The following is a 21,349-nucleotide window of genomic DNA, read 5'->3' as shown; positions in this document are numbered from 1 at the left end:
AAGTTGTTTAACAATTTCTAGTGTCATTAAATATGAACAAAATGTTCCGGAATAAAAAGAGATTATTGCAAAGCAATAAAACTTTTTATAGACACAGTTATAATTGGCAGATATTAAAAAAAAAAAACATTAGATTAGGCAAGACAATGGAATAACAACTGCTTATTATAGAGTATAGAGCATTTGAAACCCATTTCGGGTAATGCGATAAGATAAAACACTTACAACTTAAACCTAACCGTGGTGTGTGCTAATAAAGCTAATCCGTCTGTCAATGCGAGTGGGAATAATCCTCGCTTATCAATCGATTTCCAGCTTGCGAAACGAACCCACAGCGCCAAAAGAGGAGCGTTTATCCTCTAGAGGATTGCTAAAGTCGCGAAGCTTTTCATCGGTGCCAAAATGCTGCGATGCCACAAAGTAGGATTCATAGCTCATCAACTTGGCTTCCATGTCGCGACTAATGTCCTCCATGAGGCCAAAAGTTCCACCGTATTCCACAGGCAGACAATCGCGAGGCACAATGTTGAAAATGGCATCCGGATCGGAGCTCACCGAGATCTGCAAGAGTCCAAATTAGATATGGATTGTCAAAAGTCAGGCTACAACTTACGCGACTCTTGATCTTGGCAGAAAAGAAGGAGCGCAACGTGTTGAAACCTGCCTCAAAAGCGGCCGGCACATTGATAAAATGTATGCCCTTCTGTCTGGTGGGCATCGCTTCATCCGCATACGCGGAGAACTTGCGCAATAATTCCGGCTGCAGGGCAAACAAATGCGTTCCGGTGATGCCTTTCATGTCCATCACTTCGACATAGCCGGAAACTGTGGCATTCTCATCCTCGAACATCATTATTTCGCCAAACATGGAGCCAACTCGGATGATGTCCTGGAATTTAAATCTCGAAGTGTCGTAGCTGCCAGCGCGTATAATGGTCACACAAGGACCCGCATCATCCTCGTCCTGTGGCATGCGCAACAAGATGCTGGAAATATTTAAATGAGATTATGGTATTTATATATTTAATTTGATATTTTCATTGTTCGGCTAATTTATTGAATTTGTATTTTTATTAAAAACTTTAGCACGTATAATTTTTAAATAGAAATCAAAGTCTGTTTGAAATTATTCATGTAAATAATAAGAAAATAATTCTAAATATATTTTCTTTTCCAAGAGCCTAAGTTATTTTTTTTATTAGTTATAGTTCACAGTTTAAGAAGGAAACAAAAGACTCACCCGGATCGTATAATCTCAAGCACCAAAGGATCCGTGGCCAATCGCCGTTCATTAAACACCTCGGGAATGGATGCTTGGAGAGTATAAAATCGATCGAACTTTTGCTTGGCTCGCTCCAAGCTGAATTTGGTGCCGCGCAGAAAGGCCAACAGAAACTGATCCTCGGTGCAGGCGCGCAGATGTGGCTGCTTCAGCACCCAATCACGCAGAGCAGCGATGTCCTCTGCCACCCGGTGGGGCACCTCATTTAGTTCTTCGATGGCAATCGCCTGCAGGGCGGGCTTCAGTGGACGTATTTGCATTGTACTCATTGCTGCGAAGATATCATATTAAGTATACGTCAGATTAAGTATGCGACCCATTAAACTCAACATGTATTAAGTTAATGGACGATTTGTTTATCTGGCAATTAATCAGTAGATAAGCAAATGCATATGCTGCAGTGTTAATTGGCTATATATAAAAATATATTTTCTGCAAATAATTGCATTTAACAAGTTCAACAATTTAAAGCGAATTTTGAATTTATCTAAATCAAAGCTTAAAATCGATTGCGTGCGGTTAATAAGCAATCGCATTTTAATCGTTTTTAAATCCTTTCTAATAACGTCAATTTATATGTGATTATATTTAATATTATATTATATTTATGTTATATTAAATGTAATTTAATGCAATTGCAGTTACTGTAACTGTTATTCACTGTAGTACTATTATTATTGACTTTTCCACGCTTATCGATAATCGTTACGGTTCCAAGCAGGCGGCTTCTGTTTTGGTGATTATTGGAAACCGATAATTAGATGTGCACACACACACACACATGCACGCACGCACACACAAATATACACGCACACTTGTAGCGAACGCTTGCTTGGTTAAATCATGTATTTTAGCAACTGCAGCCGTGTTTACCGTTTGAAAATGCAGCACCGACTGATACGAAAATGGTGCAAAATCAACGAACTTGATGTTGAGATCGAAATGCGAAAAGCGAAATGGCGAAGCTATCGTCTTCTCTGTCTTAATCAGGGGAGGAAGAAGAAATGCTACACTTATTTATTTATTTATGCTTGTGGTGTACCAGGCAGTGGGTGGTTTTGCTTTTTCTTTTGTGTGTTCGATTGATTGTCTTAATTGGCTTTGGATTTATGTGAGACACAAATACAGCCAAAACCACACATAAATAGCTATTGTTATGACGTATTATTTTAGGTGCATGCGGCTGCGCTAAAAGCTGACGACATTTTCAATGCCCAAATGTTCTAATTTTCGTATTTTGGACCGGAGCTTAATCAACTAAGTGCAACAAGCTGATTTAAAGGGCTTTGCTTACTGGAGCAATTTGCATCCACAATGAAATACAATTAATCAAATAAATACTGATAAATGCGCAAGGTTACTTGAGTTCATTACAGCATATCAAATTTAATTGAGGAAATCAATTGCACTCTCACACACAAATGATTTATTGCATTTGCAATGTTATCAAAAGATGGATTTTGAATATGCTAAAGGGAAATGCATTGGCGCCATCTTTTAAAATTATCGATAACTTAAACTTGTAAACAAAACTAAGTACGAGCTTCGATGGAATACCATTATGCCGACAACTTTGGAATAGCTAATGTGACTAATTCTAATTGTTAATCTTACAATCTTATTAGCGCTTATTCTTAGGCTTTAATTTCGCTGTTGATTTTGTTTATTTGTTTATTAAAAGTTCAAATGAATAAATAGAACGATAAGATATGGCAGGTCTAAAATATGAGTTTTTAATTGAACGAAAATATATTATTGAATAAAAGTAAAATTATCTAAGTTTGTTTTTTGTTTGCAAATTTCAAATCCAATTGGGCTCATCAAAAGCTCGCTGCAACGGTAAGCGTTGGTATTTTTTGTGCTTGGTATATTTTGTGAATCCAATTGCCGTCACACTGAAACTCTAATTTGCAGAGTGACAAAGTGACAGGTAGCAAAAAATTACAATTGAAACATTCTAATTTCTGTTAAACAATCTAAATAATTATTGAACACAACCAAAAATAATGCAGATGGCGAGCGTTGGAGATACCGATAATCCATTTGCAGCGCTGCTCCAACAAGCAGCGGACGCTCCAGCAAATGGCATTTCCAAGCAGCTGATTGAATTCATATTGCTCTTTACCCTCAACAAAGATGTGGATCACAGTCGCAAGCATTCGGTGCTGTGCCTCGCCGACGTTGTTGTTGCCGACAACACCGATAACATGGGGACACTGAACGAAGATCTCGTTGCCCATGCACTCTTCGAGCGTCTCATGATCAACGATCTAGCACAATATCTGGTCACACCGTTTCAAAGTACGCAGGGTAAGGACGAAGCTTTGCAGCGGCACTCGATGAAGTATTTACATGGCGCCTTCAATCGCTGCGAGAGCAAGCTTCAGAAGCCGAACATCAGTGAGCGGGACAAAAAGGATTGCGAGAAGATACTGAAGCTGATCTTTAATAATGCCAGCACTTGCATGCGACAGCCGGATTTGTTTTTGCCGCAAATATTTCATCTGCAGTGGCTTGATCTGTTCGATCAGGCGGATGAGCATGATACGAGTGTGCAGGAGTTTCTTATACGCGTCTGTGACAAGGTGCTCGAGGAGGATGAACAGGAACTGGAAGCACTGGGCGCTTTAAAGGCCATCTTTTATCCCATGTTGCGCTTTTTGCAGAAGCAGCTGGTCAAGGACAATTTGATCACCATACGCAAGAACCTCTTCTGGATATTGGGTTATTTTGTGCGCGAAAAGCGCGCCGGGATGTTGGGTGAACTGCTCATCGACTACACCACTCCCAATCCCAAGGCAAAGGGTTGGCCTTAATCCTTTACACATTACGACAGTATTAATTATATATATGCTTGTTTTTAGGTGGCGACTACATGACCACTTTGTTTGGCCAGCTGCTGTGTGTCTCCATCATGCCCAAGACACAGTCGGCACCGTATGAATTCTTTCGCGACATCTCACTGGTTTCCCAGCAAACGGATCCATCTTTGTGGCAACTGTTGGCACATCATCAACAGCAAATATTTCTGCTGATTAAACAGCTGCTCGTCCAGACGCCCGAAACCAAGAGAAAAACGCTGCAGTGGATCGCCAATTGTTTGGATGCGAATGTGGCGCGTGGCCATCTGTGGAGCACCATCAATCTGAACATGCAGCAGACGGTGCACAGCACAGCAAGTGATGCGTTCATGACCAGCCTGAGTGCGGTGTTAATGCGTCTCTGTGCACCGCTCTGTGTGCCTGGCATGAAGGTAACTTTACTGAATAGTAAAAACAGTATTTAAAGAGATTAATTTCTCATTGCAGGTACTGATGGTGGATCCCACTTATTGTGCCGTCTCAACCATCGAGGAACGCCGCGCTAAGGGCGTCAGCATGCTCAAGGCCTACGAGGAGACTTGTCTGCTGCCCGCTGAGGAGGGCGAACAACGCCTCACGGCAGCCAAATACAATTTCATCACCGAAATCTTCTACTTGGCGCACAAAGCCTTCGAGCTGGGCAATCGTGCGTGCATCGAGCGCATGACACGCATGATGCGTGAGCTGCAAACCACACAGACAGCTTACCAGGAGGTAGCTACGCGTGATCCCAACAACGATCTAACCAAGAATCTGTTGCGCATGCTCCAAGAGCAGATGCAGCAAGTGCTCTGCATACGCAACGGTTTGGCGGAGCCCGAAAATGATGCTGCCATCTTGCGGTTCTTTGAGGCCTCGGCTATTTGGTTGACGGAGATTGCAATGATGCCACGCGAGAGTTACGAAGCGGCTCTAGACAAAAAGGACTTTGCGCCGCAGCTTCTGCGCAATCTGGAACTATTGTCAGAGACGCCACCGTTTGTGGCGCCATACATGAAATCGGTGCCAGAGAATATCATTGATAATATTGCTGCGTATTTGAATTTCTGCCGCAATTTCTCGGGCGATCAATTCATACAGATGTACACCACATCACACGATGCCTTCTTTAAGATGATACTGCTGTTTATGGGTAGCTCGGAGCTTGTCAAGAATCCGCATTTGCGTGCCAAGCTCGCGGATGCCTTGGAATTTCTGCTACCCACGCAAATCTCCGGCAGCAATCGCAAAGCATTCATCACACATGTCTTTGATAATCATCCGGATCGACTGCAAGTTGTGCGCAGTCTATTAAATGTGTTTGTGAGCATTGAGATGACGGGACAATCGGTGCAGTTTGAGCAAAAATTCAACTATCGTCGTCCCATGTATGCCATCATGGAGTTCCTGTGGACCAAGCAGGAGCACATCGAATGCTTTCGACTGCTGGCCAGCGAAGCTGAGGCGAATATGGAGGCAATTGAGCCGCCTATCTTTTTGCGTTTCATCAATCTGTTGATCAACGATGCCATCTTTCTGCTGGACGAATCGCTGTCGAATCTGGAGCAGATCAAGCAGCTGCAACGTGCCCAAGACAATGGCGAATGGAATAATTTGTCGCACAGCGAGCGACAGCAACAAACAACGAATCTACAACATTTGGGCATGTTGGCGCGCTTCGACAACATTTTGGGACGCGATACCATCAACATACTGAAGCTGCTGACTACAGAAATCAAGAGCATCTTCTGCCACAACAGCATGGTGGATCGCATTGCGGCCATGTTGAACTATTTCCTACTGCACCTGGTGGGCCCACAACGCGAACGCTTCAAGGTCAAGGACAAGAAGGAATTTGAGTTTGATCCGGCACAAACGGTGCTGGAGATTGCACACATTTACATTAATCTGAGCACCGACAATAGCTTCTGCTTGGCTGTCTCACAGGACGGACGCTCCTATAGCGATCAATTGTTCGGCTATGCGGAGAATATCTTGATACGCATTGGCGGCGGTCAATTGATTGGCGACATGGCCGAATTTGCGGCCAAGGTTCAGAAGATGGGCGCCGACTACAAGGAGGAACAAGAGTTGCTCGCCGATGCACCCGAAGAGTATTTGGATCCAATTATCAGCACACTAATGACGGATCCTGTGGTGTTGCCCAGCTCAAAGGTAACTGTGGATCGTTCGACGATTGCACGGCATTTGCTGAGTGATCAAACGGATCCATTCAATCGGGAACCACTTACCATGGACAAGGTGAAGTCGAATGAGGCGCTGAAGCAGCAGATCGAGCAGTGGATTGAGGGCAAACGCAGCGCAGCGCGTGAGAAGAGTTGAGGGGCCAAGCGAGCGGAATATGGATGCTGCTGCTGCATCACCAAAGAATCAGGCGTTTTACTCGAGAAAATTCCAATATAAAAAATGAATTAATAATACTATATATGATATACCATGTACATAAGCTAGAGAGCTTGGCAAATTCTTTTTTCCACTAGTTCAATCGTCCTTTAGTCGAAGACGGAAATGCGATTTAGTTGTAATACAAGTGCGAGTCTATAAAAATAATCATCAAATGTTTATGTAAATATGTTTTCATTAAATCAAATAAAAAATATTGTGCAAATGGAGGTAGAAATGGCGCATGTTGTTCTTAGGCTAAGGTATACATCGAATATACAATGTGGAAATATATAATCTATGGTACAACTATCAGGTCTCCTGCTCCACAACGACGTCGTGTGTGATGTGCTCGAAAGTTTCGTTGACCAACTGATCGGCCAGACAATCGCCGCACAAATTAATGAAACAATAACAACTGTTACAATGCCAACGATCTCGCGTCACCGCCGATTCCTCGCATTCGGCACAACGCGGGGCCAAGGGATCGGGACTATAGCCATCCTCTGACAGCAGTTTTTCCTCACGTATGGCCGTCAGCATCTTCAGCTGCAGCTGCTTCTTGCCCTGGGCTCCCAACTCTAGTTTGGGCTCCACTTTAAGCGTCGGCGATGCAGTAACTGGCCTCAGTTCATCGAACGCATAATCGTCTTCGGGCATGTGGATTTCAATATTTTGAGCCGGAAAGAATGTGGAACGACGTATATTAAACTTGCGCGTTGAAAGTCCGCCGCCAGCGCGTCGATATTTGGGCAGGCGACCAGGCACAGGCAAGCCAGCATCGTGCAGTTTCTGGAAATACTTTTGTACTCGGCTGAAAACCTGTTGTGCCGTTCGATTTCCTAGCTCTTTGGCGATTTTACCGAAGCGTCGCATCTCCACCTCCTCAGGCGGATAGTCGATAAGTAGCTGTTCCAGCCGTCGCTGCTCCTCATTGGTCCACAGACGTGTCGGTGCCTTATTCAGGGTATTCTTATCGGATTCTTGCGACGCTTTTGGAGCTGTTACCTTCTTCACATCTTCGCCTACTGATAAACTAGGCAACTCCGGCAGACTAACCGTGGTTATGTAGTTAGGTGCTATTATGGGTTCATTGTTGCGCAGCTTCTGCATTAGCAGCTGTGGTTGTGCCAAATACAAATCGCGCGCCTTTTCCAGCTCGTCGATTTGTTGATGCACTCGAATACGCTGCGCCTGCAGCAAGGCAATGGTGCGCAGCAAATTGGTGTAACTTTGATTGCCGCGTAATGCCAAGTGCTCCGACTCGAAGTGGAACACATCATCTTCGTCCTCGATCTCGTCGTCATCCTCACATTCATCCTGCAAACTGTCGGGTTCTGTATTATTTGGTTTGTTGTGGTTTTGCTCCATTCTGTGTGCGCAATTAGAGGTGTGTTTTAAAGAATCGATTAACGTTTGCTTTGAACATATCGAGTGTTCATTAATCGTACCATTAACAGTATGTTATGTAGCTTAACATTACAATGTGAAAGAATCGTGATCGATTAAAATCACCTGTTGCTGTTGATGTGTGAAAAAGAAGAAGCACTTCACGTAACAAAAACTAAACCCAACCCACAATGTTGATTCCTAGTTGTTTGGCCCTTAAGTGTCAACCGCTGCTTCGCTACTCCGCGATTGTAAGTTTTTATTCGTGCACTTGGACTATTAATTAATCAATACAAATGCTTGCAGAGACTGTTGTCTAGCAAGGTGTCGCAGGATCAAGTGCGTATAGTTGAAGTGGGCCCCAGGGATGGATTGCAAAACGAGCCCAAACTTTTACCGGCAGCCGTTAAAATCGATTTGATCGATCGCTTGTCTGAAACTGGATTGCAAACAATAGAAGCCACCAGCTTTGTGAGTGCCAAATGGGTGCCACAAATGGGCGACAATACGGAAGTGCTGCGCGGTATTCGCCGGGTGCCTGGAATTAGTTACCCAGTGCTCACACCTAATCTAAAGGGCTTTGAAAGCGCCTTGGCTGCGGGTGCCGAAGAAGTTGCAGTGTTTGGTGCCGCTTCCGATGCCTTTTCGCTGAAGAACGTTAATTGTGATGCAGCGGCAGCCATTGAGCGCTTTAAACCTGTACTGGCAGCTGCCAAGCAACATGGAATCCGAGTTCGTGGCTACGTGTCCACCATTGTAAGTTTAGATAATTGCAATTGATACAAATTTGTTAATACTATTACAAATTAGCGCCTTCGTTAGTCAAGCAGAAGCTCTAGTCAATCGTGTTAACTTAACAGCTCTCGTATTATTTATTATTTAACATAATTTAATTATCCGAGAAATCTTAACAGATAGTTGTAATGTAAACATTTACAGAACTGTTAATGACATCCAAGCTGTTATGAGCTGCAAGTCACTAATTTGATTGAGGCCGCGAATCCGGAGCATAAAAATCACAGTCGCACTTTATTAGCAATATTTAAATTGTTTTCGCTAAGAAAATTATGTATATTTTATGTTCCATGATTTTTTTCGCTAAGTTTATCTGTTTAGCTAAAAAATTCTAAATTAGCTTGCACTCTTTTCTTTTGTGATTCTCCAGTTTTTTAATGAATCATTTCTTCCTCTTCCTCGACAGGTGGGTTGTCCTTATGAAGGCGCAGTGTCACCCAAAGCCGTTGTCAAAGTGGTTGAGGCGCTGCACCAAATGGGCTGCTACGAGATCTCCCTGGGCGACACCATCGGCGTTGGAACGCCGGGCAGCATGCGCCGTATGCTGGACGAAGTGTCACGCGCTGTGCCTGCAGAGCAACTTGCCATGCATTGTCATGACACTTATGGGCAAGCATTGTCCAACATCTTGACCTCACTGGATTACGGCATCAGGGTGGTGGATGCCTCGGTCTCGGGGCTGGGCGGATGCCCATATGCACGAGGCGCCTCTGGCAATGCAGCCACCGAGGATGTGGTTTATATGTTGCACGGCATGGGCTTGAAAACTGGAGTCAATTTGGATAAACTAATTGAAGTAGGACGTTTTATATGCACCGAGTTGGGCAGACCGTCCGAGTCCAATGTGAATCGCGCCTGGAAGGGACCACAATCGCAGCAGATCTAAAGAGAGTAGCATTTTGAGTGATACACAAAGCAAACGATGGCATTTACTAGTTACTAAATCTTGCATGTTGTGTTTATTTTCTTGTTATATACGTTAAAATACAAAGCCCAAAAACTAATCATATTGTAAATCTTTAAAACTTCTGCGCATCCTTGATGGTGTAAAGCGAAATGTCGCCCGACGCCAGCGACAGATCGCCCAAACTTTGATTGACACGCGGTGGAATGTGGGAACCTGCATCGTGTTCGTTCATCTTCAACTTTCCATCGTGACGCAGTACCATTGGCTCCACAGCCGAATTGAGATACTTTTGTATCTTCGGCACATTGGGCATGGGCAACGGAGTGCGCTCATCCACAACCTGTCAAGGAAAATTATCAGTCATTAACTGTTTAATATAAAAATAATTTGATTATCAATATTTCCTCACCTGCTTTAGTTCGGATGAAATGTAAGCCTTCTTGGGCAATAATTTAGATCGAGGTTCAATGCAGTTGCTTAGCTTCGTTGCATGCAGCTTGATCGTGCCTGGCGGACGCTTCAATTGACAGAGACGTGACTCCTCCTGGAATTCGTGGCAGCTCATTTTATCGAAGGCATCATTCACATCCTGTGCCTGACGGAACATGCTCATCAAGGGCGCCGTTGAGGACTTTTGTGTATAGGTGCGTATGGGACTAACGATGTGTGCAAACTGATCCTTGAGCGGCTTCAGATTGCGACGCATTGGTATCGCTGACGGTTGTTTAAAGAACTTTCCGGTTGGCTTATCCATATTGAGGGCATAGCGCGAAGAAACGCTGGCAGATAATGGTTGCTTCTTGTTGGCACTATTTGTGACGGATCTCAGTGGCGACGCCTTTGGCGTCAGCACAAAGGTGCTTTGCTTGGGCAACAGTTTAGGTGTTGCTGGCTTGCTTGGAGTTACTGACTTGATTGGAGTTTGGGGCTTGATTGGTGTCGTTGGCTTGCTTGCTGTTGCGTTTGTTTTTTCTGCCTGCGCCTTAGCCATATATTCCATACCCTTTTGCATCATGTACTCCATTTCCTCCATAGTATCGTTGAACTGCAATGATTTGTTCTCTTTATTTTCCTCCTCACTTGACGAAAACTCATCTGCCTGTTCTTCCAATTCCTTTTCTTGCTGCTCCTGTTTGATTTCCACATTGCAATCTTCTTCGTCTTCGCTGCCTGAGGACAATTCAATTATCGTATCTTCGGCAGCCTCACTTGCAATAGTCTCATTCTGCTGCTTGGCAACCAAATCAAGCAGCGTCTCTTGCAAGTCAATGAGTAACTCCTCCTCTTCGCCTTTGGACATGCCAAGAGGACGTCCTTTGGCAATGGCCGCATAGAACAGATCATCAACGTTCAACGATGTTGCAGCTCCTGTTTCCTTTGAGCAGCTGCTTGCCAATGAATTGTCCGCCGCAGTTTCATAGCAACTCGAGCCGGAGGCAATTGTCTCTAGGCTCTGAGTTGTTTTGATGCTAGCAGCGGCAGTTTGAAAGCTACTCTCCGTTTGATAATCCGACAGATCCGCCTCGCTGGATGCCTCCAATATGGTCGAGGGACGCAGCAAGCCAACCATTTTGACGGGCGAAGTCTTTGCCGCAGTTTTTGGCAGCAACACCGAATCATTGCCACTGATGGTGTAATCGTTGTCCCATAAACGTGAAGGTGCCTCGATATCCTCCAGCTGTGTGCACTCGACACCTTTCAAAGGACTCTCATTGTCCAGCTGCTGATGACAGCTGACATCCTCCAGCATGCGACGGAGTGCCTCCATCTCTAAGTCACCAGCTGCAAGGCACACAGATTTTAATTAAGTTTCTTTAACTAATCTGCTTTACTCACATTTATCAGCGCGTGCGCTGCGCTCTTTGGCCTGGGCCAGCACCTGATCCTTATCATCGCTGTGTAGATATTGAAAGAGCGTGCTATCGGGATCAGATCCAGTTTTATCGCACATGCGTTCAAAAGCACCGAAGCTATCATCGACATCTGCCTCAAGTTCCTGTTGCAGTTCATCGCTGCTCTTGCGGATCATTTCACTTGCCGTTGCTGCCAGTGTGACTTCCTCACGCTGGCGAATCTTCTCTAGCTCCGCTTTGCGGGCTGCGATCAAAGCGGGAAAGTCGAGAACAATATCTAAACTATGACGACGCTCCATGGTATCTAATAAAGGTTGCGTTGCAGCTGGTCGCGGACTAAAAATATTAATAATAAATTATATTTTACACTCGCCAAATTATTAACAATTGTAATCCTAATATACATATACTTTTGGCTATATTCACTTGACACTACACTAAATGAGTACTTGTTGTTGTTTTTCAACATGCAGATCATCCAAAATAAGGTTTGTTACATCGAGCTACATTTTCATCAGCAATATCATCATCAATACTATGTATGTATGTGTGTGTGTGTAAGGAGTGCAAACGTATTTACCGATCCATAAGCAGATGGTTGAGCAATTTCTTACGCCAAGCCGGGTTGTCTTGAAATTTCTCTAAGCCAGACATTTTTTTTTCGTCCTGACGGCGTTTACTTGCTTCTTTTTCTTATATACTTAATAATAGAGTAAAGTTAGTTTTTTTATACAAGTCCCAATTGTTTTCTTTTTAACAAATTATTGCGACGTTTTACTTACTTTAAATAACAGAAATAATATTAAGACAAACTCCAAGAAGTTGTGGTTGCTGCCTTCAAACGAGGCGATCGTGTTTTTCTTTTATCGACGCGCACAGCCTGCAAATGTCTGGTAATTTTGAATTGCATTTATAGCGTTGCCACCATGCTCAAAATCTCTAGCGCGATAAGCGGTGCCAAATAAAACAATGTATGGTAAAAGCAAAACAAAAATCGAATGTACATATTTTTATTAATGTCAGAAAATCCAATTTAAAAATACATATATTTGATGCACTGAAATGGCTAATTAAGCAAACAAAGTTTGGCTGTCTGGGAATACTGCGATTACATATGTACGTAATGTTGCCGTAGCGTTAGCATTTTTGCCATCCTATTCAATAGCAAGTTCGAGCGAGCGCAGAGTTGCCCAATGAAACAACGTACGGTAAAATCAAAACAAAGATGGACATTTTTTTTCTTTTGCAAAATTTAATAATAGCTAATAAACATTTTAAATACGGCGGAATTTATGGTTGCCCAAACGAGAATTTCGGCTGTACTGTGGTCGCACTCCATTCCTTGGTGTAATGGGACTTTGAATACTTTTATGAAGGCCAGCATCAGTTCTCGAATCCTTTAAAGCCTCTTCTATGGCAAGCGTAGTGTCGTCTCCATTTGAAAGTGTGCAGAAGACGTATGGAGTTGAATGTAAAATTGAATTCTCAAGCCGGCGAACCATTTTTGAAAAATCGTCGTCGAAACTCATTTTTTTTTCAAACGTTTGTAGTTTTTAAAGAAATAAGTATGATCTTGTTTCGGTTAGACTTGTAAAGAAAGCTTTTCCTAAAGTTGTTTTATTTGTCGGGATGTGACCGTTTTTACAGAACCTCAAAATGCAAAAATTTAAACAATTTAATAATGCTGTATTTAAACCAATCTAAGGATTATGCAGATTTCCCTTGCGGTTAATAAAATATTGGCAAAGTGATTAATCTATTCTTCTAATAAATTGAATATTGCAAATTTTTAAATATTTTTTGGTCGAATTTATAGATTTTCTTTTGTGTGTAATCAAAACATATAATATTATGAAAAATATTTCCTTTAAAGTAAAAACCAAATTTTCAATCCTCAAACTGTACAGTTTTAGATGGACTTGCCAAAACTGCACAATAAATGCTGGAAAAATAAAGTTGGTACGCCTTATCACCGATAATAAACTATGTATTCTTTTTGCTATGCAACTGAATAATATACTATTATGTTCGCATGATGAAATAATAAATCCAAATAAATCCAAGCAGTAGTTAATTGAAAATACATATTATTTTGCTTACACTTTGTTATCGATATGAATGTCATTAGCTGATTTTGCTGCTATAAGAAGCAGAATGCAAACAAATTAAGTAATCAATCATAAATATGGTCGTTTCAGTTATATGGTCAAGTTTGGACAACTAAATACAAGCTGATGCAATAAAATCAAAAATGTTGTTAATCAAAAATGAACAGCAGTGGTATGCACATAACGAAGCTACCAATTTGAAAACTGTTGTAAATCGAAAATAAACAGACCTAGTTATCGATATCGTTGTTATCAGCTGGCTTTGCCGGTATAAGAAGCAGCAAGATAACAAATATTGAAAAAAGAAAGGTCCGGTCTCCTCTATGTTGTAAGAGGTGACGAAAATTCGTGGTCAACGCAAACACAATTAAATTAAATATGAACGCTTTGCGGCACACAATATCGCTGCTCTCGCTGAGCAGCTTCCAGCTGGGCAGGCGCATGAGGAGTCAGCATTTTCGGGGCTTTTTGCTTGGCACCGGACTAGGCCTCTCGACCTTTGCAACGGTCACGTACGCACAAGCAGAGGCCGCAAAGGTCAATCGCAAGTTAAACACATCCAAATTCATGGCCGAACCTATTACTGATGCCAACACGCTGCTCGAGGATGCGGATGAGAATATGCGACATCGCATGGAACTAATGATAATGGAGATTCAAGCGGAATTCTGCCGTGCCCTGGAATCTGAAGAGTTCAGCGGCCAGAAATTCAAAGTGGATCGCTGGATGCGCAAAGAGGGTGGCGGTGGTGTCACCTGTGTGCTTCAGGATGGCGATGTTTTCGAGAAAGCGGGCGTCAATGTCTCTGTGGTCACAGGAAGCCTGCCACCTGCTGCAGTGCAGCAGATGCGTGCCCGAGGCAAGGCGTTGACGGAGAACGTGAAGCTGCCCTTCTTTGCCAGCGGTGTCAGCGCTGTGATCCATCCACGTAATCCTCATGTGCCCACGATACACTTTAACTATCGCTACTTTGAGGTGCAGTTGCCCGATGGCAGCAAACAATGGTGGTTTGGCGGTGGCACCGATCTAACACCTTATTATCTGGACGAAGCGGATGCGCGTCACTTTCACAAGACTCTGAAGGCGGCCTGCGATGAACACGATGTCAGCTATTATCCCAAGTTCAAGAAATGGTGCGATGATTACTTTCACATCAAGCATCGCAATGAAAGTCGCGGCATTGGCGGCATCTTCTTCGATGACATCGACGAACCCAGCCAACAGGAAGCCTTCAACTTTGTGAAGAGCTGTGCGAAAGCGGTGACGCCTTCGTATTTGCCCCTGGTCCAGAAGCACAAGAATGCAGCCTATGGCGACAAGGAGCGGCAATGGCAATTGCTGCGACGCGGTCGCTATGTGGAGTTCAACTTGATCTATGATCGGGGCACAAAGTTTGGCCTTTATACGCCTGGAGCACGCTACGAGAGCATCCTCATGTCTTTGCCCCTGCACGCCAGGTGGGAATATATGCATGAACCACAGGCCAAGTCCAAGGAGAACGCCTTGCTGCAAGTGCTGCAAAATCCCAAGGAGTGGGTCTAAACTATGCCGACCATGACAATTGAATGGTTTACTAATTGTATTTATTTTTAATAGTGGGGAATACGGTGCCTTTTCATCAATACTTAAATTTGTAAATAACTCTTGTTTTCAAGCAATAATTAAATGCTTTTTATTTTACAAAATTGAGCTGCCGTTTTAATGTATATATTTTATAATTTTAATAATCGTAAATGGACTCCGTTTTTGAACATATTTAATGCTTGTTTTCAAATACATATTTTTATTTCAAATTTATCTTTTATGTGTTTGCAAATTTGTTTGCTCATATGTATATTGCTTCATTCGTTAGTTTTTTTTTAATTATAAATAATCTAAAAAATTATAAAAACCGTATAATGCCGATAATTGCATCTGCCTTAAATTGAAAATTGACGATAATTGCATAAATCAAAATAAAAAACATTTAAATAATTTTAAAGTTAATAATATATTTTAGATAATTGCACAATTTTGTTATAATTATCGGCGTTATACTGTACTTAAATTTGTTATGCAAAAATAACTATCAAATCAAAAACTACTTGAAATTCACTGTAAATAACTCTCTTAGCCGGACACTTGTCCAAGGGGAGGTAGTTCAAAATTACTCCGAAAACGATTTGAAAACTCGTAAAGAAAATGTCCACCCAACAGAAAAGTCCAACAAATGTAGGTACAACTATGAGCAATTACTAGATATGTACATATGTATTTCATATTTTACGGTAAATACTTGAGTATCCGTTATTAATTTTTAGGTTAAGTGACAAATACTTCTAGCACATTCTGACTGACGTCATCATCGAGACATATGCATTTTAAGGTTATGTGTGCAGATCAAACTAGCTACCATGTAGCATCTCCATGTATGTAGCTTAGGGTAGTATACGCTGTATACATACTCATAATAATGTGATGTACATCATGTTGTCTGCCCTCAAATTGTGTATGTATACTTGTTTCCCCCACATATAAACACACGCACACAGTTGCAGTACTGTACACAATTTGCGCTGCTTTGCATGTGTGTGCGTGCATCGAGCAAGCTGAAACCCTCACACACACACACACAGATGTGCTTCCCATGCGCTTGGTGTTGTTGTATGCGTGTGTTTAGGGATATAAAGCGGGAAATGCGCGCAACCGGCAATATATTTCGTTTGCCTTTTGTTTTTTAGCCGCCAAGAAATACATATACACATTTTACATCGAATGTCAATTATTACTTAAATCATAGTTTACAAAATGCTTTATTTTCCAGTTGTTTTCCTTTTGTTAGCAAATATAGTTAGGTCTTTGTTGTTGTTTCTTTTTCAGTGTGTACAAAACAGAATTGATACATTTTTTTGTGGTCTTAGCTGTTTATTTTGCTGCAGAATATAATGTTGTTTTGCTGTTGCGGTTGTTGTTTGTTTGCCGTTTTGTTTGTAAAAATGAAGCGTAACTATCTTAACTACTAGAAATAGATATTTAATAAACATCAACGCCGCCAGTTTGCTGTTGATAGACCTCAATGGTGTCGCCTTCCTCCATCTCCAGCGAGGTCGGAGTATCGTTCTCATTGATAGGCTGTCCGTCGAAACGGAAGCGCACCACTTGCATTGAGAGTCCGGCACGGTCGCAGTACGCATTCATCAGTTTGCGCAATGGTGTGTGTTTCTTAATCTTAAACTGCACGACCGCATTATCCTGGCCCAGAACCTTCAGATTGATGTGTTCGGTTTCGCCGCCCTTCTTTTCGTCAGACATGTTTTTTTCTTTTTTTTTTTGCTAATGCGCTGCTTACTTGCTGAGCGATAATTTACACACACAAAATTGTTGAATTCTTGTAGAAATGCCGGCCGTTTGTGTGCTGCCTATGTAAAGCAATTGAAATTAATACAAAATGCACTTAACTATTGATATTTGCACACGTTTGCAATGGCAAATTGCAATTTTTCTTACTTTTTTAATACGTTTCACGACTCGCTTGCTTTTTTTTTTGTAACCAAGATTAACCAAGCGGCTTGCTTGCTCGCTGCTACACACACGCCAAAAAATGGTTGTATTTGCAGTGTCTCCCTATTGGCAAGGCAAAAAATTACGCACACTAAAATGTACTAATAATTACCACAGTAGCCAGGGTTGCACATATAATGCTGTATAGTTATTTATTTTTCAAATCGGTTTGATTTTAAATTCTTTAACGATTTCTGAAATTAATAATTAAATTTATCAATAATATTATTTCTAGTAAGTTCTCGTCTAGTGTACGGCTGTTAGACTTATAACTTAAATGTAAATGCTTATATGAATCTAGGACCTTGTAATCGTTATCGAAACCGATTAGTTTTTTCAATAATGCTGAGAATTAGCAGTTACTTTAGGCGCCAAATTCGAAGTATTTTGAATTGCTTAAGTCTTATAGCCTTTTTCCACTGCACTCAGTTTTTTTTACGTTTCGAACCGACTTTTTTTTATGGGTTTTTACATTGCGCGAACGTAACATTCGACCTAAACGGAAAAAACCGAAAAAATTTAGGTTTTTTGGTGCAGTGGAAATAGGCTATTAGGTGCCATTTACTGGCATGGTCCCCAATCCGTGTCCTCTCATTTAAAAACCATTCAATTTAGTTTGTAAAGTGTTTTATTTAAAAAAGTTAATTGCACATTTTGGAACTTTTTATCTGTCGACCAATCTATATACATACATTTGTCCTTAGTAATGCTGTAGGGAAATTTTTAAATAAGCTATTTGCGTGATTTTTGCTTTACTTTCATTTGGATTCATTTTTTTGTTTTCTGTGCAGTGAATAATTTATTTAATAACGTATCGAACGAATCCACAATCCACCAAGAGCCATTGCAACACACACACACTTTAAAATAACCCTAAGTCGGGACCCTTACCAGACTCATAGGCGCCAAACGACAAAAAGAACCAAGAACAAACCTTAACCATGTTTCTTTTTTGTTAATTTGGGGAATTTAGTATTCCACGGTGTGATCACCAAACGCACTTAAAAAGATCGAAATCGAATAATTGATTACACACAACAATATGAACCTGGATTATAACCATTTCCTCACCATTATACCATCAAGGAATACAAAAGAATATACATATATAGATATTCCTTCGATTTATCGGTACTGGAACGACTCGCATTTGTTGGTGAACAATATCTTACCCAAACAAACCCACGACAACAACTTACAATCTCTTCAGTTAACAGTTTTTTTTTTTTTGAAATTTTTGGAATAGCTCGAGATTAGGAACTTACACTCAGATAGAGATATATGTGACATGTGTGATTTACCAATTTCAAATAAGCTGAGCTCTGGGCGTACCAGGGAGCCATCACCACGTTACTAGTGTTGGCCTAGAACGGTAAACAGGCATAGAAGGTTAGTGAGATTTGTGTAACGAAGAAATTACCTGAGTTTCTTGTTCTAAATTGGGTCAAGGAGAATTTGAGGACTCTAGGAATTTGGCTTTTCTCGCTTGGCGGAACTAATAATTACAGATTACTGTTTGTGTATACTTATGCTCGAGAGTTATTAATAGTTTCATTATTGCAAACTGCAAAAAGATAAAGAAAAGAAAATGGCACGAGTTAGTGCAAGGCTTTAAAGTAGTTTTAAAGTTTTTTTTTTTTTTGTTTTTGTGTGTAAAATAATTATTACATTGGTTTTCGCTGTTGCAGCCCTGTGGATCCGGGATATTCCCTTTTACCCCCTTACCAAAGGTGGGGAAACAAACACACATGTTGATCTGGATTTATTTTTACTTACTCTTCATTTTTTCAATTGTAAAGAATTTTCTCTTTTACTTACATATGTTCTTTAAACGTATTTTAAGCTATGCACAATTATTTTCTTGTTGTTGTTGTTTGTGTCTTGTTATGTTTTTGTGTTTTACGTTTTTTTGTTGTTTGTATATGCATTATACAAGTTAAGAAAAAAATTTGAAAAAAGCGCTCCTCAGTTTTTGTTTTTGGAAATCGAACTTACAGCATTTAATAGCTTACGCATTGCCTTACGTGTGTGTTTTGAGTTTCCGAAAATGCCGTCGTCTGATCCGCTATGAATTACAATTTGAATAAATATTTTTAAAAACAATCGTTGGTTGCCCCCGGTTACGATCGTTACGCAGCTCTAATAGTTAATTATTACCTATGCAGTAGAATTGTTATGCTCTGAAAAATTGTTATCGTTATCGATTACCAGCCAGCCAGCCAAATGTGCATCGCCGACAAATTTATCCATTTATTGACGCCACCATGTCTGATCGCCGCCGGCATTTTGAGAGTTGCCATTATCAGAGTTGTTGTTATTGCTGTTGCTATTGCTGCGTGCAAGTATCGGGGGTGGGGGCACACTGAACATGTTGTGATGTGCACCCGACGGTGGCGGTGGTCGATACTTCTCCTCGTTCTCATCGTCCAACTCACGCTTGATGGCCGTGTTTTGATAGTCGTTCATGGAGTATGTGGGATAACCATCATCAATGGGCTCCTCTTTGATCTTAATCATATCCATATCACGGAAATCGGGTTTGCGCTCCTTAACATCACGATCGCCGCCGCCGCTGCGTTCAGCACCGCTGCGCTCACGATCACGACGCTCACGCTTGCGATCGCGACGCTCACGCGATGATTCGCGTTCCCGTGACTTGGAACGCTTCTTTTTCTTTTCACGCTCCCGCTCACGATCACGATCTCGATCACGCCGATCGCGTCGTCCATCGAAATCGTCATAATCACGCTCTCGACTGCCGGCGCGACGTTTTCGTCGCTCTCGCGAACGACTGCGTGAGCGTCCAACGCCACCACGACCACCACGCTCACGATCACGATCCCGGCGATCACGAGAGCGCGAGCGACGCCTTTCACCGCCGCCCAACGCTCCACCCGATGATGCGCCATAGGCGGAGCGTCCGCTGCGCGAATCGAGGCCATTGCTGCCGCCGCCTCCACTGCGTGCGCCGCCTTCGCGATCCTCGCGCTCACGCTCCAAACGATAGCGTTCACGCTCACGTTCATTGTCCTCGCGACCAGAGTGCTTAATGTTGACATCGTTGCCACCGCGTCTTGTGCCACCAAGGCCGCCTCCCAGTCGACGCGGCAGCCAACCCTTGACGGTGCGAGCGCGTTCCACGTCCACTAGGACACGCTTGCTGTCAATCTTCTTACCATCGGCGTGTTTATACGCCGCATGCATGTCACGCTCGTGCTCGTACTCAATGAAAGCATATCCCTTGGGTTTACCTAAGAGACAGATTTGAAAGTTAGTTGTATTTAAATTTTGGAGACAAATGCTGTTTTAATTAAAAATTGTATCTATGTCATTCATTCTAAATGTTAGTGGTATTTAAATTATTGTTTATATTGATTTTAAAATAAAAATAGCCATTAGTTATGTGCTTACCTGAGTCCTGGTCATGGATGAGCACAATCTTCTTGATCGGGCCGTAGAACTCGAATTCACGCCGCAGCTTTGACTCGGAGGTGTCATAATTGATGCGCGCTATGAACAGCGTACGAAATGGATCCACTGTGGCGTTCTTTATTTCTGTTGGATCCCACAGAGCAATCTCACGTTCCAGTTTGTAGGCCACCTGTTCGGCTTTCTCGCGTCGCCGCCGTTCCAATCGCTCCTGACGCGTCTCCACCGTTTTAGGCAGCGGTGTGTCTTTGGGGTCTTCGAAGTCGCTCATAAATTTGGCGACGCCTAAGTAGCCGCGTGATTTCTTTTCATGTGGCAACTTGTCCACCGGTGGCATAAACGGTATGGGATCGCGTGCGGCGAATAACGCCAATAGATTTGGCGGCAGATATTGGGTCATTTTTGTTTAATTTAATTTTTATTACCTTTTGCCTGCGTCGTTCTAGACAATAGAAAAATGAGGTTATGTTGCGATTTGTTTACGACAGAATTGTATTTTCGTTGATGTACTTACTTTATTAATCCATCCAGTGGTGGATTTGATCGCAGTAATTGCACTTAAATCAAGCTCAGCATGCACTTGCCTGCTATATTGATTTAACACAGCAACAAAATACAATTTTTTATAGATTGAAGAAAATCTTTTCCTCAAATGCTAGAGGTGGAGGAACATCGATGGCACTATCGATGGCTCGATATATTTTGGGTTTTTTTTAATATCGATTTTTACGACAAGCATCGATACCTTAATAAGAAATATTATTAATATTATTTTAAAGACATTATCTTATCTGTCAATTTAC

The 21,349-nt window shown here is 42.0% G+C and overlaps 8 protein-coding genes across 15 annotated transcripts; 3 read left to right on the top strand and 5 right to left on the bottom strand.

The window, feature by feature from the left end:
* Positions 1 to 31: 31 nt before the first annotated feature.
* Positions 32 to 2,218, bottom strand: LOC117565921 (retinol-binding protein pinta). Of its 3 annotated transcripts, none has more exons than XM_034245291.2 (4): positions 2,156 to 2,218; positions 1,241 to 1,553; positions 614 to 986; positions 32 to 561 (listed from the first exon to the last, which is right to left on the bottom strand). In XM_034245291.2, exons 2-4 carry the CDS (start codon positions 1,549 to 1,551, stop codon positions 301 to 303), a joined length of 945 nt encoding a protein of 314 aa, XP_034101182.1. In that variant the 5' UTR covers positions 1,552 to 1,553; positions 2,156 to 2,218; the 3' UTR covers positions 32 to 300. The 3 variants fall into 3 exon arrangements, with proteins under 3 accessions (XP_034101182.1, XP_051858919.1, XP_034101184.1); XM_052002959.1 differs by lacking the exon at positions 2,156 to 2,218 and adding an exon at positions 2,096 to 2,112; XM_034245293.2 differs by lacking the exon at positions 2,156 to 2,218 and adding an exon at positions 1,928 to 2,060.
* A 928-nt stretch (positions 2,219 to 3,146) lies between these two features.
* On the top strand, positions 3,147 to 6,755 carry LOC117563302 (ubiquitin conjugation factor E4 A). Of its 2 annotated transcripts, XM_034241545.1 has the most exons (4): positions 3,147 to 3,212; positions 3,295 to 4,087; positions 4,147 to 4,535; positions 4,591 to 6,755. In XM_034241545.1, the coding sequence occupies exons 2-4, from the start codon at positions 3,295 to 3,297 to the stop codon at positions 6,463 to 6,465; spliced, it is 3,057 nt and encodes a 1,018-aa protein (XP_034097436.1). In that variant the 5' UTR covers positions 3,147 to 3,212; the 3' UTR covers positions 6,466 to 6,755. The 2 variants fall into 2 exon arrangements, with proteins under 2 accessions (XP_034097436.1, XP_034097435.1); XM_034241544.2 differs by lacking the exon at positions 3,147 to 3,212 and having other exon boundaries at positions 3,227 to 4,087.
* Positions 6,569 to 7,927, bottom strand: LOC117563304 (ZZ-type zinc finger-containing protein 3). Its single transcript, XM_034241552.2, has one exon. The coding sequence runs from the start codon at positions 7,894 to 7,896 to the stop codon at positions 6,838 to 6,840; it is 1,059 nt and encodes a 352-aa protein (XP_034097443.1). The 5' UTR covers positions 7,897 to 7,927; the 3' UTR covers positions 6,569 to 6,837.
* Positions 7,928 to 8,045: 118 nt separating this feature from the next.
* LOC117563306 (hydroxymethylglutaryl-CoA lyase, mitochondrial) lies at positions 8,046 to 9,713 on the top strand. Its single transcript, XM_034241553.2, has 3 exons — positions 8,046 to 8,165; positions 8,221 to 8,670; positions 9,116 to 9,713. The coding sequence occupies exons 1-3, from the start codon at positions 8,106 to 8,108 to the stop codon at positions 9,593 to 9,595; spliced, it is 990 nt and encodes a 329-aa protein (XP_034097444.1). The 5' UTR covers positions 8,046 to 8,105; the 3' UTR covers positions 9,596 to 9,713.
* Positions 9,690 to 12,372, bottom strand: LOC117563303 (uncharacterized). Of its 5 annotated transcripts, XM_034241546.2 has the most exons (5): positions 12,252 to 12,360; positions 12,050 to 12,169; positions 11,453 to 11,805; positions 10,026 to 11,398; positions 9,690 to 9,956 (listed from the first exon to the last, which is right to left on the bottom strand). In XM_034241546.2, the coding sequence occupies exons 2-5, from the start codon at positions 12,121 to 12,123 to the stop codon at positions 9,729 to 9,731; spliced, it is 2,028 nt and encodes a 675-aa protein (XP_034097437.1). In that variant the 5' UTR covers positions 12,124 to 12,169; positions 12,252 to 12,360; the 3' UTR covers positions 9,690 to 9,728. The 5 variants fall into 5 exon arrangements, with proteins under 5 accessions (XP_034097437.1, XP_034097440.1, XP_034097441.1 ...); XM_034241549.2 differs by lacking the exon at positions 12,050 to 12,169 and having other exon boundaries at positions 12,252 to 12,372; XM_034241550.2 differs by lacking the exons at positions 12,050 to 12,169; positions 12,252 to 12,360 and adding an exon at positions 11,896 to 11,990.
* Positions 12,373 to 13,827: 1,455 nt separating this feature from the next.
* On the top strand, positions 13,828 to 15,233 carry LOC117565041 (oxygen-dependent coproporphyrinogen-III oxidase). The gene has a single exon (XM_034243988.2). It carries the CDS (start codon positions 13,956 to 13,958, stop codon positions 15,117 to 15,119), a length of 1,164 nt encoding a protein of 387 aa, XP_034099879.1. The 5' UTR covers positions 13,828 to 13,955; the 3' UTR covers positions 15,120 to 15,233.
* A 1,105-nt stretch (positions 15,234 to 16,338) lies between these two features.
* Positions 16,339 to 17,216, bottom strand: LOC117565043 (small ubiquitin-related modifier 3). Its single transcript, XM_034243990.2, has 2 exons — positions 17,064 to 17,216; positions 16,339 to 16,975 (listed from the first exon to the last, which is right to left on the bottom strand). The coding sequence occupies exon 2, from the start codon at positions 16,866 to 16,868 to the stop codon at positions 16,590 to 16,592; it is 279 nt and encodes a 92-aa protein (XP_034099881.1). The 5' UTR covers positions 16,869 to 16,975; positions 17,064 to 17,216; the 3' UTR covers positions 16,339 to 16,589.
* A 1,505-nt stretch (positions 17,217 to 18,721) lies between these two features.
* Positions 18,722 to 21,229, bottom strand: LOC117565038 (U1 small nuclear ribonucleoprotein 70 kDa). Its single transcript, XM_034243986.2, has 3 exons — positions 21,061 to 21,229; positions 20,529 to 20,988; positions 18,722 to 20,368 (listed from the first exon to the last, which is right to left on the bottom strand). Exons 2-3 carry the CDS (start codon positions 20,944 to 20,946, stop codon positions 19,368 to 19,370), a joined length of 1,419 nt encoding a protein of 472 aa, XP_034099877.1. The 5' UTR covers positions 20,947 to 20,988; positions 21,061 to 21,229; the 3' UTR covers positions 18,722 to 19,367.
* Positions 21,230 to 21,349: the final 120 nt, after the last annotated feature.

Source organism: Drosophila albomicans, chromosome 2L, assembly GCF_009650485.2.
Source record: "Drosophila albomicans strain 15112-1751.03 chromosome 2L, ASM965048v2, whole genome shotgun sequence".
Taxonomy (NCBI): domain Eukaryota; kingdom Metazoa; phylum Arthropoda; class Insecta; order Diptera; family Drosophilidae; genus Drosophila; species Drosophila albomicans.
Note: the sequence above shows the minus strand (reverse complement) of the source record. Positions and strands in the feature narration are given on the sequence as shown.

Excerpts from the sequence above, each read along its gene's own strand:
- LOC117565043 (XM_034243990.2), bottom strand. The coding sequence starts at position 16,868 with ATGTCTGACGAAAAGAAGGGCGGCGAAACCGAACACATCAATCTGAAG.
- LOC117563302 (XM_034241544.2), top strand. The coding sequence starts at position 3,289 with ATGCAGATGGCGAGCGTTGGAGATACCGATAATCCATTTGCAGCGCTG. Across the intron at positions 4,088-4,146 it reads TCCCAATCCCAAGGCAAAGG|GTGGCGACTACATGACCACT; the intron begins GTTGGCCTTAAT and ends GCTTGTTTTTAG. Across the intron at positions 4,536-4,590 it reads TCTGTGTGCCTGGCATGAAG|GTACTGATGGTGGATCCCAC; the intron begins GTAACTTTACTG and ends TTCTCATTGCAG.
- LOC117563306 (XM_034241553.2), top strand. The coding sequence starts at position 8,106 with ATGTTGATTCCTAGTTGTTTGGCCCTTAAGTGTCAACCGCTGCTTCGC. Across the intron at positions 8,166-8,220 it reads TGCTTCGCTACTCCGCGATT|AGACTGTTGTCTAGCAAGGT; the intron begins GTAAGTTTTTAT and ends AAATGCTTGCAG. Across the intron at positions 8,671-9,115 it reads GTGGCTACGTGTCCACCATT|GTGGGTTGTCCTTATGAAGG; the intron begins GTAAGTTTAGAT and ends CTTCCTCGACAG.
- LOC117563303 (XM_034241546.2), bottom strand. The coding sequence starts at position 12,123 with ATGTCTGGCTTAGAGAAATTTCAAGACAACCCGGCTTGGCGTAAGAAA. Across the intron at positions 11,806-12,049 it reads AACCATCTGCTTATGGATCG|TCCGCGACCAGCTGCAACGC; the intron begins GTAAATACGTTT and ends TAATATTTTTAG. Across the intron at positions 9,957-10,025 it reads TTTCATCCGAACTAAAGCAG|GTTGTGGATGAGCGCACTCC; the intron begins GTGAGGAAATAT and ends TTTCCTTGACAG.
- LOC117565921 (XM_034245291.2), bottom strand. The coding sequence starts at position 1,551 with ATGAGTACAATGCAAATACGTCCACTGAAGCCCGCCCTGCAGGCGATT. Across the intron at positions 987-1,240 it reads CTTGAGATTATACGATCCGG|CATCTTGTTGCGCATGCCAC; the intron begins GTGAGTCTTTTG and ends AAATATTTCCAG. Across the intron at positions 562-613 it reads CTGCCAAGATCAAGAGTCGC|ATCTCGGTGAGCTCCGATCC; the intron begins GTAAGTTGTAGC and ends GGACTCTTGCAG.
- LOC117565041 (XM_034243988.2), top strand. The coding sequence starts at position 13,956 with ATGAACGCTTTGCGGCACACAATATCGCTGCTCTCGCTGAGCAGCTTC.
- LOC117565038 (XM_034243986.2), bottom strand. The coding sequence starts at position 20,946 with ATGACCCAATATCTGCCGCCAAATCTATTGGCGTTATTCGCCGCACGC. Across the intron at positions 20,369-20,528 it reads CATCCATGACCAGGACTCAG|GTAAACCCAAGGGATATGCT; the intron begins GTAAGCACATAA and ends TCTGTCTCTTAG.
- LOC117563304 (XM_034241552.2), bottom strand. The coding sequence starts at position 7,896 with ATGGAGCAAAACCACAACAAACCAAATAATACAGAACCCGACAGTTTG.